We start from the raw sequence: 17,401 nt of genomic DNA, 5'->3' as shown, positions 1-17,401 counted from the left end.
GGAGGCTGCACAGGAGGCAGCCAATCAGAAAGAGGCTGCGATGAGCAGGCAATCAGGGCTGGGCTGGCCCATATAAGAGCAGAGCAGCTTCAGTCACTCCCTGGAGCTTGAGGAGGACTGGCTGCCTGGCAGGCGGAGGCCAGCCAGCCAGCCAGCCAGCCAGCCAGCCAGCCAGCCAGCCAGCCAGCCAGCCAGCCAGCCAGCCAGCCAGCCAGCCAGCCAGCCAGCCAGCCAGCACCCTGGGCAAAGCGGTGCTGCAGGCAGAGACTCAGGGAGCTAAAGGCAGCTCCTGGCAGGCTGCAGAGATCTGCAGGCTGAGGCCCTGAGGCAAGGGCAAAGAGGGTGCTGGGGCCGTGGGGAAGTGGCCCAGGGAGATCTACAGACGAGTCGGAGGTGACACAGCAAGTGGCAGCCAGTCTCAGGGTCTGGGACCCAGAGTAGTGGGCAGGCCTGGGTCTCTCGCTCCTCCCCCCCCCCCCCCGCCACTTGCCACTGAGGAAGTGGCTGGACTGGGACTGTGATACTGTCCCCCGGGTGGGGGGAACATGGAGTGTGGCACAGCCTGAGGGCTGTGTCATGAAGAGGATGCTGCAGTCTTGGGAGTAATGTGGGTCCCAGGAGCAGAAGTGACGGTGCAGAGACATCACCAGTAGAGGGCACACTGATGTACAGAGTGAATCCCCAGGACAGCCAGCAGGAGGTGCCACAGTGGTGAGTTGAACCTCATCACACACCACAATTGAACAGCCCCTTAGCCTGAGCCCCATCAGCCTGAGTCAGCTGGCACGGGCCAGCTAGAGGTGACTAATTGCAGTGTGGACATACCCTGTGTAGCTTGAAAGCTTCTCTCTCACCAACAGAAGTTGGTCTAATAAAAGCTATCACCTCACCCACCTGGGACCAACATGGCTGCAACAACACTGCTTAAAACACAGGCCTGGCACATGGTTTTATTAGCCACTCCGAGACCCAGCAAAGGTTCACCAGCAGTAGGCTGTGTGGGGCATTGTTTTTTACTGCCTTTCTGAGTACAGGCCTACAGCAGTGTTGCAAAATAGACAGGCTTGGCCTGCTAGGCCAGACTCTTATTAGAGAGAAGGCAAAAGGCGAAGGATAGGAAAGCAAAGAAATAAGGGAAGGAAGGATAAGGACACACACCCAGTTTCACATCTGGGATTTTTCCAGAGCCAGTGAAGGTGGCGATGTCATTGGGGTCCCTTTGACTGGCTGGGACTGGTCAGGGCATTGCTCAGGCCCAGGACAAAGAAGGGCCAGTGGTGTTGTGGTGGACTCTAGGGTTTCAGGAGACGCGAGTAGCAGCCACGATGGTGAAGCTTGCACCTTCCTGCTTTTCTTTTAGTCACCAGCATTTTTGGCCGACAGCTGCTGCTGCTTAATTTTTCCCCATGAGGTTTTCTTTTAAGGAGCCCAAAAGGGAGTGGTGGGTGGAGTAGTCTTTCCTCTTATTATTCTCTTTACTAGTTTGGGCTAATTTTCTACACACCAATTTTGGTCTATTGATTTTTTCAGTCCGCCACTTTTCTTATTTTCCAGGCATGCTGTTAACACAGTCTTTAAATTAACTGACTAGGCCTTTTTTGTTTAGACTAATTTAGTCTTTCTGTCTCCCTTTCCCACCTTCTCCCATTAATTATTATTGTTATAGGGTATTATGGCATTGAATGAACTTTTACTCCCTCCTTACCCTTGATCTTACAATTAGGATAACTTTGTAGGCCCAGTTATTACAACCTCCCCCCCCCAAGTCACGCCTTCACTTTAAAGACCCTTCCCTTCCCAATATCTATCTACCACCAATGAAGTGAGCTGTAGCTCACGAAAGCTTACGCTCAAATAAATTTGTTAGTCTCTAAGGTGCCACAAGTACTCCTTTTCTTTTTGCGAATACAGACTAACACGGCTGCTACTCTGAAACATAGCTACCACGGATAGTTTATCAGACTGCAGAAACAGCATACAAAGCAATGTGACTTTTTTGTCCCGTGCCCCTAGAGGAGTGTAAATTGATCCACATGCTGTACTGTTCCCACTCCCTTGCCAGTTCTGAGCTGCTATGAAAGCAGGAATTCCATTTGGCAATGATATGTTTTCAGGTGTTCTTTTTCACAGATACCATGTGAAAGGTTATTTCATTTAATGTCAGTGGCTGGAGTCATGCACTCAGTGTTGTTGGTGCAATCTCATTCTAGTTAACAGGGATCCACTGGTATAGAGTGAGAGCAGAACCAGAACTCCTGGGTTCTCATTCTGGCTCTGCCACGCCAGTCATTTAACCTCTGCATTAGCTTCCTCATCTGTAAAATTGGGAAATTACCTACCTACCTTTCAGGGATATGGTGAGGATTAGGTTATATTTGGACAGCCTTTGGAAGATGTAAAATGCGAGGTAAGTGTTACTGTGTGGCTAACAAATTTGAGGTCAGAATTTAAAAGGAGATAATACATTCATCAATTTATTTGGGCCAAATCCTGAAATCTCTGTTAATGGCCAAACCTTGCTAGCCTTATTCTCGTATTCACATTGAATTATTCATATGAGTAAGGCAAGAGAGATTTGGCCCTCACTCAGATCCTCCACTGAAGTCAAAAGGGCTTTTCCCTTATTTAGAATTTCATAAAAGCCTGCAGGACCTGGCCCTTTACTTCTCATTTTCTTAGCCACCGGAAGGTGTTTGGTTTTGGAGAAAAGCTTGTTTTTCCTACAGTGAGCTCATAACCCTGTCCATATGGCATCAGGATCCCTTGCTGTGGAAGTATGACTCTCGGTCATCACAAACTGAGCATGATGACTTAGATACAGAAGCCAGTAGGAGAGAAAGCTCTCGTTTAAAGACCCACATCTGATAATGACACTTAACTATATTTTAAAAATCAGCACAATATATCTAATGAACCGATGCCCCAATGGTAGAGTCCCCCTAGGGCAGGACTGAGGTTGCAGACATAAGTAATGGAGCATGAGCAAGGAGATCTTGGAGGTCAGGGAGAAGAGGTAACTTGACAGCAGTTGATCGAAGAGCTCAGAGTTACACTAGCCAATGTACGAGCATGGTGCCAATTCCTCCTCTCAGTAGTGAACTCAAAAGCTGCACAGCTATAAACAAAAGCATGAAGGAGAAATGAAGGTTAGAGAGGAAGAAAGCCTAAGCTAGTCAGCACTGGAAGGCCACAGTGCAAATCACATTTCTTTTCACTACTGAGAGTCATAAGGAAAGAATCCTCTTCCTGCAATTGCAGCTGTAGGTGTGGTCTTAAGACCTGCGATTTGATGGTAGAAAGAGCCATCAAATATTAGATAACCAAAAGTGACCTGAATGTACATAGAGTAGTATGTAAACAAAGTGTATAGGGTACCACTATGAGAAAATCTAACCCAGTGTGTTTGCATCTTTGGGCATGTTACAGCTCCTGTACGTATACTGTATATTTTGATATAGTTTGATCCATTTTGGACTTATGTGAAGATTCATGTATTTTTGTTTCAGTGTGTATATTTTTTGCATCAGTGTGTATTTTCAGTTAATTGGTGGTCTTGGGGCTGAGAGACATAAATTACTCAGGTTTCCAGATTGGGGGGGAGGGGAAGATAAAGTAGAGAGAGGTGATATGCTGGGCACGCATTGTAAAACTTCTTTGAAGTAATGGAAGAATGATCATTGTTCTTGGGAAGGTAGAACATCGAGCCCCACTGCGTAAAGGGGATGCTGTTGAGTGTCTGACAGTGAGAATGTGCACCTGGGTAATCAATAGTTTAAAACAAAATAAAATGTACCCTGCTGCCATTTCTTAGAGGTCTTTCAAGTTTAGACTAATGAAGAGAACAGAGAGGACAGATTTCTGTCATGTTACCTATTTGTGCTAATTATACTACTTAAAAGCCTAGTGCCTCATCAGTTGCAAGGAATTGCATAATTCAGAGTGGGAGTTAATAGGCAGAACTTGCACTTATAATATAGTGAGTGGGTGAAGGTACAGTGCCTCTCTTGGGAAAGTACCACACACTGCAGTTCTGAAGGAAGAGGCCTACCTGCGTTTCAGCAAACTGCCTCTATTAAAAGCAAATAAATAGAGCAAATGCTACAGGGGAGAAAGAGAGGCAAACAGGATTTTAATACGTGTTTAATAGATACCATTTCAGTGATTCTTTAAAGTGGTGACAGCTTAGCTCTGGAGACTGGATATCCCAAAGCTAGAGAGCTTCACCTCTGGGTTGATGGTTCAAATCCAGATCAGGCCGATAGTCCATGTGATGGTTGTTCCATGGCTTGCTTGAGACGAGCTGGTTTTAGATCAGTTCCTACTGCATCAACAGCTAAATCACAGTTCGCACCCTTTTCTGGCAGTCTCACCAGAAAGACTAATGGTGGGGCTGGCATGGAGACTGAGCCACCTTCGCCCTTTTACAGGTGGTCCCTCCAGGTTCAGCACTGAAGCACCCTGTCAGGATAGCATGGGGAAGCTTGAGCTGCCTTGCTGTGATGTACATGTTGTGTAGCTAAGCAGAGGACTTCAGTCTCCAGGCATCTCAGTCTGGCCCTTTTCATAGCCTGGGGGCCACGGCTAAAGGGTTCTCAGACCCCCAGATCTATTTCTGTCTGGTGGCACCAGGGAGGGAGCAGGTTGAGGCATCATGTGGGAACAGGTAAAGCAGGTAAAGCTAGAATCAATCCTGGCAGGGGGTGCTGGCTCCTGAATGGCGCCTCCTGGGAATGGGAAGTGGAGACCCTGAGGTGATGGAAGTGGGGAAAGGGCTGTCTTGAGGGAAATGAGGGGGAATCCTGAGGTGATGGAGCGGGGAGGTGAGTCTGGGGGAGTGAAAGCTCCTGAGGCCCCATGTCTGGCAGCACCAGGGGTCAGGAAGGGGACAGGGTGGGGCAGGATGTTGCTGGGGGAGGGCCCCGCCTGCATGCCTGCCTGCTGAATAGGGCTGGCAAATGTCTAATCGACAAAACCGAACACCCTTGCCCTGCCCCTTCTCTGGGGTTTTCACTGGGCTGGGGCAGGGGGGGTTGGGATGTGGGAGGGGTGCAGGCTCCGTGGTGAGGCCAGAAATGAGGAGTTCAGAGTGCGGGAGAGAGCTCCAGGCTGGGGTAGGGGTCCAGGAGGGGGTGAGGACTCTGGCTGGGGGTGCAGGCACTGGGGTGGGGCTGGGAATGAGGGGTTTAGGGTACATGAGGGGGCTACAGACTGGAGCTGAGGGGTTCGGAGTGCAGGAGCGGGCTGAGGGCTGAGGCAGAGGATTGGGGTGCGGGCCCCAGGAGGGAGTTTGGGTGCGGGAGGGGGCTCATGACTGGGGCAGGGGGTTGGGGTGCAGGGAGGGGTGTGGGTTCCGGGAGGGGGCTCAGGACTGGGGCAGGGGGTTGGGGTGCAGGCTCTGAGAGGGAGTTAGGGTGTGGGAGGGGGTTCTGACCTGGGGTTGGGGGTGCACTCCAGCCAGGAGGCACTTACCTCAGGCAGCTCCCAGAAGCAGCCGGCATGTTCAGCTGCTAGGGGCAGGGGTGGCCAGGCGCCTTCATGTCCACAGGCGCCAGCCCCGCAGCTCCCATTGGCCATAGTTCCCGGCCAATGGGAGCTGCGGAGTCAGTGCTCGGGTGGGGGCAGTGTGCGGAGCTTTCCTCATTGCCCCTGTGCCTAGGGGATGCAGGGATATGCTGGACGCTTCTGGAAGCTGTGTGGAGCCAGGGCAGGCAGGGAGCCTGCCTTAGCCCCACTGCACTCCCGACTGGACTTTTAATGGCCCAGTCAGCAGTGCTGACCAGAGCCACAGCGTCCCTTTTCAACCAGGCGCTCTGGTCAAAAACCAGACACCTGGCAACCCTAACATCAAGTAATATTGTGGCAGGCGATTAATCTGCGAGCAGCAAGAGCAACGGGCTGGAGCAGAGAGCGGGGCCCAGCCCTGCAGGCCAGTATGAGGTGAGAGCCGGGTGGGCTCAGCCCCCCAAGAAATATGTTCACCAGCTGCCTATGTAAGAGCCAGTCCAAGGAGCCAGGCTGCAAATCCCTTGTTCCCACAGGATCCCGCTGAAAGCAATGAGGCTATTTGAGAAGCGAGGTGCTACTCAGTGAGAATAAGGGGATCACAGTATGGCCCTCTAATCTTTTCAAATGTTATTTAATGGAGTTCCTCGGTTTATAAATGCAGTACTCTTATTGGGTTTTCCTTTCATCCTGTAGGCACTGTTTAGTTTTATTATAATCCCTTCCCCCACCCCATTTCCCCTGGTTTATAACACATCCTTTCTCTTCTCGGACTTTTGGCTTGGCTGTTTGTGTAAACAGTAAATGATACAGGGGGATCTCTGGGACTCAGGACATTTCATACATAGCTCATAAAGTGCCATCTCCCTCTCTGACGGAAGCCAGTTTTCCCCCCCGCAGGATTACCATATGGTAACGTGAGCTGTTCGATGTCGGAGCTGGGGTTCTTTAATTTAGGAAATGGACACTGAACAGCACGGGAAAGAAGGGTGTTCATCTGGATTTTAACAATTTCTTTCAGTCTCCAGGGACTTACTGTGTATTCTGTTCATTCGGGGTGATACGCACCCCTGTGCAGAAGGTCAGCACCAGGTCCACACACCCTTTGTGTCCCCCATAACCCCCTCTGGATTGAGTGGTGCCTACCTTGTGGTGGACGTCGGCATGGCCTTGAGTTTCATCCTCTAGCTGTGGAGTGAAGTGCGCACATTCAGGGTTGCACTCTCCTCTCGCTCACAGCAGTCTAAGTAAGGAGTGACTCCAATAAACTCAATGGAGCTGCGCTGTTGAAAATCTAGTGTCAGAGGAAGTCAGAGGAGAATCAGACCCTCAGTTTATAGTGGCTGTTTTGTACTACAGCAAAATACTGTCATTGATCACTCATCCTGCCTTACTATGTTAACAGCGTTTCCTTGAGAGAATGGAAAGAACAGTCTCAGTCTGGTAAGAGAAGCTGTGTACACATAATAATTCTGTGACCAAAAAGATGTGATACCAACACTGATTCCTTATTAAGTTAAGATACATTGGCATGAACCAGATTTAAATCTAAGTGTGTCTACAAAAGATTTGCACTGGTTTAACCAAATCAACTGTTAAATCAATGTAAAGTCAAACTGGTGTAACTTTGAATATAGATGAGGCGCTAGACACACTTACCTTCAGTTGACTTCTTTTGGAACTGTGGGTGCTCATTACTTCTCCAGATTAGATGTCCCAAGATGGGTTCCCAAAAATTAAGGTACTTCTTAAAGCTTGAACTACCAAGAGAAGTAACTTTTTCCATAAATGTTTCAAATGAACAGTTATTGAAAACTTAGTATTTTGATGCCAACTTACTTAAAAATAATGTTAAAAATGTGTTAGGAACCAACCCACATTCCAGTTCTAATCCCAATATATGGCCACAAAATGGTAAACCCTTGTACTTTTCTTCCTTACGGAAAATACAAAATACGTAGTAAATGAAGTCTGTAGTTATAGATACATAGTGTTTAAGGCCTGAAGACAACATTATGTTCATCTAGTCTGACCTCCTGCATAGTACAGACCATAGTATTTCCCCAATAATTTCTGCATTAAGCCTATATCTTCTGTTTAGGCTAGAGTGTGTCATCTAAAAGATTAATGATTTTGATTTACTGACTTCCAGTGATGAAATGGTACTTAAATATTTAGGCAGATAGGGAGTGTGGTTTGAAATCATTCTTCCGTTGGTAGTTCCAGTGCATTTTCATTAATTTGGTAGACAGCATGGGCTCCCTCTGGTGTCTAATTTGAATATCTGAAATTTAATTTAATTTGCCCTTTCATCCCAGCCCAACGAATACGGTAGGTAGGTTTAACTGAGAAAGCTGTGTTTTCATGTCTGTGTTAATCAAAAACTTGATTATCAGTCTTATTTGTGATGTAGATCAGTAAATCCACTTAAATGATTAAATCCACTTCTTACAATTTAAATTATTGTTTTCTACATTAAAGGGATCTCAGATCAAAAACATGTACTAAGGGGGAAAAAACCCCAAAGAAAAGGTCAACTGCTTAAAATTATGATATTGACAAGGAGAACCAAACTCAAAATGGTATTCCTGTCATGTAGAAATTGTAGCTTTCATCCTAAGAAAAGACACCAGGGGCAGATCTTAAAAAGTACTTTGTGCCCATCCAGGCCTCTAAATGAAGGGGGACAGATAGCCAGAAGTGCTCAGCACCCAGCAGCAACCCACTGCTGTCCTTGTCTTTAGTGGGAGTTGCTGGCTACTGACCACTTGAAAATCTGGTGACTTCATTTAGGTGCCTAACTGGGAGCTGAGCTGTTTTGAAAACCTGGCCACTTATTTAAACTGGCTAAATGGAAAGTGGTGGTGGGAGCTATCTCTTGAAAATCTGACCATTAGTATTTGAGTTTCTAAAGGGACAGGGACACTTGGCCCATGTGGCATTTTGTAATCACAGATGATACCAGTGTTTGCTTTTGTGTAATAACTTTGCTCTAACCTGGGGCCAGACCTTGCAGTCCTAAAAGGGACAGGGAACACTGGCATTTGCTTCAGGCATGCTTCCCTTGATAAACAAAGCTATGTTTCAGAATCTAGAATTTGGGGGCATTGTTTGTAACCTTTGTTATTTTTGTCCTTGTTCTTCCTTAGGTACTTTGAGTTTTATGAAGGGCCTTTTGAATACAACTCCACCAAATGCCTGGAATTAAGACAGGATATCATTGAGGTGAAAGTGCTCTCTATGTAAGTATGAGCAATTGCTTTATAAAATGGTTGCCCTGTGTGATACAGGATGGCCAGGGAGCAGTGGTAGAGTGCTAGAGGGGAAATATATAAACCCAAGGCTAATTAAGGCATGGTTCCCTGTAGACTAGGGAGAGTGGCTACAGGTTAATTGGAGCACCTGCCGTCAATTAAGGCCCTGTCAGGAATCTAATAAAACCCCCTGGTTCAGGCAGTCAGGGGGAAGGAGAGAGGACTGGAGCTTGGAGGTGTGATGTGAGACTTGAAAGATCAAGAGCAAACCCAGACCCCTCCCCCGCTTCCCTCCTTTACTACCTTCCTGGGCCACTAGCGGGGCCTTCGGCGCCCCAAGAGCAGGGGCGAGGGATGGCATCTTAGCCCCCACCAAGAAAAGCGAAGGACCCACCATACTAACATCGGCCATCTTGTCACACCTGTCAGATGGGTTACAAACACATGTATAATGAGGGGGCCAAAAACACGTCTCCAAAGAGCAGGGCTTTTGAGCTTCCATGTCAAAGTAATGGGGATTAAGAACTAGATCCCTAGTGGAAACAATGGGGTTCTTTCCATTCATTTCAGTGGGCTTTGAGCCAGGCTCAGTGCCACTGTCTGAATTTTATTAATATAAGGAGCCCATGTTTTCATCTGTAATAGTCTATTCAGGGTCCTCTACTGAGATCATATCGTTTGCCAAGTAATTTAAACAATTCAATAGCATAGCACGATTCTGTCATTTGATCGATGCAGTATCAGTATTCTGTCTTGTATGGTCCCACAGGTACATCAGGAAATATATCAGTTGCCTAAGAGGATTATACATCCCTGAAAAGGGGTTTTAAAACATAATAAAAAGGTAAAATAATAACTGACGTAAGGACAAAATTCTCTTCTTCAGTCCACAGTGCATATTCCATATCTTCACTATAGGCCTTCTTAGTGCCTGCACATACTCCCATTGATATCCAGGGGAGTTGTGCTCATGAAACAACTGCACAATAGGTAAATGTCCATGTAGCAGCTGGAAGCGTGCTTCCCAGTGCAGGCAGACAAGTGCTAGTTCTGTTCAAGCTGGCAGCAGCTTGAATACAAACCTGCCTGGACTGCCTGGGTGCATGCTCGGGTGGCTAGCCCAGGCAGCTGCCTCAGCTATCTTTAGCTACACCGCTATGTTTAGTGCACTAGCTCTTCTGCAGGGGTTGGCAACCTTCAGCATGCGGCCCATCAGGGTAATCCGCTGGCGGGCTGCGAGACATTTCGTTTACATTGACCGTCCACAGGCACGGTCCCCCCGCAGTTCCCAGTGGCTGTGGTTTGCCGTTCCTGGCTGATGGGAGCTGCGGGAAGCGGTGGCTGATCAAAGTAAACAAAATGTCGAGCGTCCTTCAGTGGATTACTCTGATGGGCCGTGTGCTGAAGGTTGCCGACCGCTGCTCTAATGCATGCCTGTCTACCCACACTGAGAATCACACTCCTGCTGCAATGTAGACATACCCTATGACTGAGTTCTAAGCTATGGAGCGGAGGAGTTTGTCCTAGACAAAGTAACTTAAAAGTCTTCTCTACAAAACTATAACAAATCCTGGAGAGATTCCACATGTAAATGAAAAACAGCCCAGGTATTGGTTTAAACAATTATTTATTATTAAAAATAATGTTACTTTGAAAACAGTGTTGCAGTATGGTCTTCTGGATAGAGCATTGGATAGGGACTCGGGAGGCCGGTCCCAGCTCAGCCACTGGCCTGCTGGGTGACTTTGGGCATGTTACTTCAACTCTCTGTGCCTCAGTTTCTCCATCTGTAAAATGGGAATAATGACACTGACCTCCCTTGTAAATCCCTTTGAGTTCTACTGTTTAAAAGCACTATGAAAGAGCAAGGTATTATTATTGTTAAACACAGATCAAGACATGTTTCCTGTCCTGGGCCCCAATTCAGCTAAGTAGCTAAGCATGTGCTTAAAGTTCATTTACTTCAAGGAGACCACTTGTGCACTTAAAATTAAGCATGTGCTCAAGTGCTTTACTGAATCTGGGCCTTGAAGAGCTTTTGTTCTAAGACAAGACAAAGACAAGATAAAGCACCGGCTGGCAGTTCAGATGAGGGAGGGTTGTGGGGATTAATGATGATGACAGGAAAGGAGGAGGGACCCAACACACACTACTCTTCGGATGTTTCTGGTGCGCTTTTGGTAGCATGATAGGCAGGTCCATGCCAAACTCTGCCGTTTGCATTCTTTACATAAGGAAATATGTTGGCACTCTCAGTTGTCCTGTGTGGCCCACTGCTACCCTCTGAAAGGGAGCGTCTGTAATGGACATAGTTATAAGGACAGTTTTTCCCTTACCCTCTATCTTTCATGTTTCTGACATGTATCACATTTGGCCTTTAACACATGATCCTGGACAAAATGCCTCCATTCATGGGTGGCGCATGAACTGCCCATTTGAGGAGGCTAGCCCCTGAGCCCATCCCTTCTGCCCGAGGCCCTGTCCCCCTCCCCCGCCACAGCTCCGAGTGCCCCACCACGGTGGGAGGAGCCCCACACCAGCCTGCTCCCTGGCTCACTGACCGGCCCCAACCGCCAGCTCCCCTGTCCCAGCCCTGGGCTGCCCCGGCCAGCCCGCCCCAGCCCCAGAGAGCTGTACAGGCGGCCCGAGCACCCACACCAGCTGCCCCAAGTCCTGGGCCCCTACCCTAGCCCCAGCCCCAGCCCCTGCCTGCTTCAGGGAAGAGGAGCAGCCTGGGCTGGGGCCACAGGGGAAGAGTGGGAAGCAGGGGGACTCCTCCAGGTGGGGCATGGGTGGGCTCCCCTGGCCTGTGATACCCACCCCCATGCCTCTATCCACAGCATATTCCAGCCCCAGACAGGCATTCAGTGGAGAATCTCAAGCAAAGGATGAGCAGGACCTGAAGACTTGGCTGCTATCTGAACATTCTATGGGACTTACTGGAGTCAATCTTGCACTTGCCTTGGCATCAAAGAAAACCCTGCAGCTGGTCAATAGAATATATATATATATATATATATATATATATATATATATATATATATATATATATATATATTTAGCCATTGCAGCAGTAGGCCTACGTGGGAGGAATTTCCCTACAGCTCAGCCACTCATTTATCAGCTATTTGTCCGAGGGACTGGGTTCTCTAGGGGTTAGAGCAGAGTAACTTGGAATTAGGATTCCAGGATTCTAATCTCAGATCTGCCACTGACTTTAGTGTGGGATCTTGAGCAAGATGTTTAACCTTTCTGCTGCCGGTTGGAAACGGGATTGTAGTTACTTATTATTTGGATAGTGCCAGGTAGTAGTTACTTTATAGACAGATATAAAAGACAAAGTTCCTGCCTCCGGGTGCTTAGAGCCTCAGTGATAACACTGACCTATTCAAAGGCCTGATTATTGTTTGTAAAGCGCTTTGAGATTTTCAGATGAAAAGGTGCTCTAGAAGTGCAAACAGATGAAAACAGATATCTAAAGCAATAGCAACAGCACTTTGCTGCTACAGCTCTGGACGTACGTCTCCCTCATGGACTCTGCATTGGTAGCAAAGCTGGCTGCTGCCTTTCCCCCTGTAACTGGCACTGGATGAAGGACATTGGCATAGCAACTTTGTCTAGTTTGCTGAGTCACAATGCGTAAAAATAAATAGTGAGAATGGGAACAACTTGCCAGGGTGCGTGCTGAAGGTCGTGAGTCCTGGAATTGTGTTCTCTTATATTGATTGCAGGGCACAGAGAAAATCACCTCTCTGTATCTTATCCAGTGGCACTCAGTTGTAAGTGGATTCCAATTTAATGGAATAGAATGAGCCTTGGATGTTCAGTTATAAAATATTTGTATTACTGTGGTATCATAAGCTGTTTAAAACAGCAAAGCTCTGTTTGCCACGCTGGGTTCTTCTAATGTGCTTGTGGAATATTCTTTTCCCCTTAGTTATCCCTCAGGAATAATGGAAGATTTCCAAATTAGCATGCTCCGATGGGCCACAGAAGGTACAGTATGACCTAGTTCTTCAAGAGTGACTTCCACACTCTGGAAAGTCCTAAATTACATCAGTGTTAAATATAAAGCTATTCTTAAAATACCCTTGTTATTTTATTGAAAACCAGCATAGGGAGCATTCAAACCCCTCAAACCCAAAGAGAATGCACCAAGATCCAGCAGCCTCAAAGAGACCTCAAACTTCATCGAAGTCCGAAAGGGGACATCACATATCCATTCTACCTAGGTATTTGTGAGTTCCCAGTCACCATGATATCTAGGTGCCAGATATTGAAACTCACACATGAACTCGTCTAGGTAGGTAGGAGCAACTTCTGGAGCTTTAAGGTAGTCCATAGAATCATAGAATCATAGAATATCAGGGTTGGAAGGGACCCCAGAAGGTCATCTAGTCCAACCCCCTGCTCAAAGCAGGACCAATTCCCAGTTAAATCATCCCAGCCAGGGCTTTGTCAAGCCTGACCTTAAAAACCTCTAAGGAAGGAGATTCTACCACCTCCCTAGGTAACGCATTCCAGTGTTTCACCACCCTCTTAGTGAAAAAGTTTTTCCTAATATCCAATCTAAACCTCCCCCACTGCAACTTGAGACCATTACTCCTCGTTCTGTCATCTGCTACCATTGAGAACAGTCTAGAGCCATCCTCTTTGGAACCCCCTTTCAGGTAGTTGAAAGCAGCTATCAAATCCCCCCTCATTCTTCTCTTCTGCAGGCTAAACAATCCCAGCTCCCTCAGCCTCTCCTCATAACTCATGTGTTCCAGTCCCCTAATCATTTTTGTTGCCCTTCGCTGGACTCTCTCCAATTTATCCACATCCTTCTTGAAGTGTGGGGCCCAAAACTGGACACAGTACTCCAGATGAGGCCTCACCAATGTCGAATAGAGGGGAACGATCACGTCCCTCGATCTGCTCGCTATGCCCCTACTTATACATCCCAAAATGCCATTGGCCTTCTTGGCAACAAGGGCACACTGCTGACTCATATCCAGCTTCTCGTCCACTGTCACCCCTAGGTCCTTTTCTGCAGAACTGCTGCCTAGCCATTTGGTCCCTAGTCTGTAGCTGTGCATTGGGTTCTTCCGTCCTAAGTGCAGGACCCTGCACTTATCCTTATTGAACCTCATCAGATTCCTTTTGGCCCAATCTTCCAATTGGTCTAGGTCCTTCTGTATCCTATCCCTCCCCTCCAGCGTATCTACCACTCCTCCCAGTTTAGTATCATCCGCAAATTTGCTGAGAGTGCAATCCACACCATCCTCCAGATCATTTATGAAGATATTGAATAAAACCGGCCCCAGGACCGACCCCTGGGGCACTCCACTTGATACCGGCTGCCAACTAGACATGGAGCCATTGATCACTACCCGTTGAGCCCGACAATTTAGCCAGCTTTCTACCCACCTTATGGTGCATTCATCCAGCCCATACTTCCTTAACTTGCTGACAAGAATACTATGGGAGACCGTGTCAAAAGCTTTGCTAAAGTCAAGAAACAATACATCCACTGCTTTCCCTTCATCCACAGAACCAGTAATCTCATCATAAAAGGCGATTAGATTAGTCAGGCATGACCTTCCCTTGGTGAATCCATGCTGGCTGTTCCTGATCACTTTCCTCTCATGCAAGTGCTTCAGGATTGATTCTTTGAGGACCTGCTCCATGATTTTTCCAGGGACTGAGGTGAGGCTGACTGGCCTGTAGTTCCCAGGATCTTCCTTCTTCCCTTTTTTAAAGATTGGCACTACATTAGCCTTTTTCCAGTCATCCGGGACTTCCCCGGTTCGCCACGAGTTTTCAAAGATAATGGCCAGTGGCTCTGCAATCACAGCCGCCAATTCCTTCAGCACTCTCGGATGCAACTCGTCCGGCCCCATGGACTTGTGCACGTCCAGCTTTTCTAAATAGTCCCTAACCGCCTCTATCTCCACAGAGGGCTGGCCATCTCTTCCGCATTTTGTGATGCCCAGCGCAGCAGTCTGGGAGCTGACCTTGTTAGTGAAAACAGAGGCAAAAAAAGCATTGAGTACATTAGCTTTTTCCACATCCTCTGTCACTAGGTTGCCTCCCTCATTCAGTAAGGGGCCCACACATTCCTTGGCTTTCTTCTTGTTGCCAACATACCTGAAGAAACCCTTCTTGTTACTCTTGACATCTCTGGCTAGCTGCAGCTCCAGGTGCGATTTGGCCCTCCTGATAACATTCCTACATGCCCGAGCAATATTTTTATACTCTTCCCTGGTCATATGTCCAACCTTCCACTTCTTGTAAGCTTCTTTTTTATGTTTAAGATCCGCTAGGATTTCACCATTAAGCCAAGTTGGTCGCCTGCCATATTTACTATTCTTTCGACTCATCGGGATGGTTTGTTCCTGTAACCTCAACAGGGATTCCTTGAAATACAGCCAGCTCTCCTGGACTCCTTTCCCCTTCAAGTTAGTCCCCCAGGGGATCCTGGCCATCCGTTCCCTGAGGGAGTCGAAGTCTGCTTTCCTGAAGTCCAGGGTCCATGATGCTGACCATTGAAGTCCTCTTCCTTTTCCCAGAAGATATGAAAGACAATCTTCTAATGTCAAATCTATAGACCAATCTGGCTCAGACTCTTAGCAGAAGGCTATTTTATGTTCTGCTCCATGAAATAACTGAGCAGTAAGAACTTTCCCACTCTTAAGTACATATTCTCTTGGTTCCCCCCACTGAAAGCTCTTTTTTTTCTTATTGAAGTCTGCAGAGATGCCATAATGGTGAGGCTCTGACCTCCACAGCTGCCGGCTAATATACTACACACAGGATTATGGCTGCGGTGGAGGGACAGGCAGCAGAGAAACTGGGTTGTGAGGCAGAAAGTATGTGTTACAGTACATCCAGGTGCAATGGCATGAAGTTAAGCAAAGGAAAATTTAGGCTGGATATCAGAAACAAAAATTCTTCCAAGTGTTGACTGTGGAATAGTTTCCCTAAGGGAAGTGGAGAGAGTCCCATCACTGGAGACAATTAAAACTAGAGTGGACAAAGCACTAGCAAAAAATACAGCTGGGAAAAATCTTTAACTGGAAGAGGTGCACTAGGGGCTTGATCCAACCTCCCTTGAAGTCAACGGGGACTTTTCCCATTAACTTCAAAGGTAGTTGTTGGGTCTTAGGCATTGCCTGCACTGAGGACATGCTCTGGTTACAGCCATCAGTGGCAAGCCACTGGCGTAGCTACCCCAGTACATCACTGAGTGTACATCTACATTTGAGCAGGGAGGCATGATTTCCAGCTCGCATAGACTTACCCATGCTAGCTCTGCTTGAGCAAGTGTCTAAAATTAGGATTGTGTCCGTGGTGGCACAGGCAGCTCCTCAGGCTAGCTGCCCCAAGTACAATTCCACCTGGCCCCTCTGTACATACTTGAGTGGCTAGCCCAAATCATCGCCCATGCAGTCACGGACACAGTGCTGTTTTTAGGTTCTAGGTCAAGTGCAACTAGTGTGAGTCTGTCTGTGCAAGCTGGGAATCACAGCTTCCAGCTCCAGTGTAGACATACCCTTAGCGTAGATAAGCAAGGCATCTATCAGTTTCATTTGGCATCAGGATCACTTACTTAGACTGAAGCTGTTTGGGACAGGGGTCTTCTTTGTGTTCCGTGTTTGTACAATGCCTAGCTCAAAGCTCTGTGACTGGGCTCCTAGATACTACAGCAAGATAAACAATCAATAATAATAATTTATTCTCCCAGTTTCAAGCAGGGTTATGTTGCAGGGGTGGAAATCACGGTTTATAGTAGTTTTACATGTACATTAGGAGTTTGCAGAGGTGCAGCTAGCCTGATGGCTGAAATTCCTAGTGTGGACAAGGCCTCAGAGGAGAACTTGAGGGCTTATACTTTGAGAATGGGATTTTCAAAGGGTCCTGAAGAAACTGGGCACCAAATTCCCTTAGGCCCATTGAAATTCCCAGCCCAAATCTTTTCCAGATCTTATCTCTGTGGTTTCATAAATTAGCCATCATTAGCAAGTGGAATCCAGAAAATCATACACAAGGGATCACCTTGTTTTTTAAACATTCTGTTTCTCCAGTTTTCTTTCAGAGTTGAAGGAAGAGAATCTGAAAGTATAAGTGTGATTAAAAGAGAAACAGGCATAAATAGGATGTGTGTATTGACATTAACTGGCACTGCTTAATCAGACTTCAGGGTCTGTCTTTAATGTAGATATATAACATTCATAGTCTAGTGGACAGGACACTGGACTTGTACAGTTCCTGACCGTTCCTGTCTTTGTTACTGACTTCTGCATGACCTTATGCAAGTCACTTCACTTCTTTGTGTCTCTCTTTCCTCTCCTGCCCTTTGCCTGCCTTGTCTGTTTAGATTGTAAACTCTTTGGGGCAGGGAATGTGTTTGTACAGCACCTAGCATAATGGAGTCCCAATTCTGTCTGGGGCCCAGTAGCCACTACTGTAGTAGAAATAATAACAGTAAGAGGAATCATAGTGTCACATTCCGGGGTGCAGCCCAGACCAGCGAGGGGTTGTGCTTCACCATGCTTTGCTGCTGTAGCTCCCAACTTGGGCCACTCACAAGCAGCCTGCCAGCATGCAGGTCACACCCTGAGTGTCTGTGTATAACAGTAGCCCTTGTCTAGCGCCTCTGATCC

At 47.2% G+C, this 17,401-nt stretch overlaps 1 protein-coding gene across 5 annotated transcripts in view; it reads left to right on the top strand.

Annotated features, from left to right (window-relative positions):
- The window catches only part of ST8SIA5 (ST8 alpha-N-acetyl-neuraminide alpha-2,8-sialyltransferase 5), a 105,308-nt gene that overhangs the window by 66,028 nt on the left and 21,879 nt on the right, over window positions 1-17,401 (top strand). For all 5 annotated transcript variants that reach the window (XM_073343464.1, XM_073343467.1, XM_073343466.1 and 2 more), the window contains one exon: window positions 8,652-8,744. In XM_073343464.1, coding sequence (XP_073199565.1) covers window positions 8,652-8,744 — 93 coding nt within the window. The remainder of the gene's footprint in view (window positions 1-8,651; window positions 8,745-17,401) is intronic.

This window comes from Lepidochelys kempii, chromosome 5 (genome assembly GCF_965140265.1).
Source record: "Lepidochelys kempii isolate rLepKem1 chromosome 5, rLepKem1.hap2, whole genome shotgun sequence".
NCBI lineage: Eukaryota > Metazoa > Chordata > Testudines > Cheloniidae > Lepidochelys > Lepidochelys kempii.
This window is presented reverse-complemented; position numbering and strand designations above follow the sequence as displayed.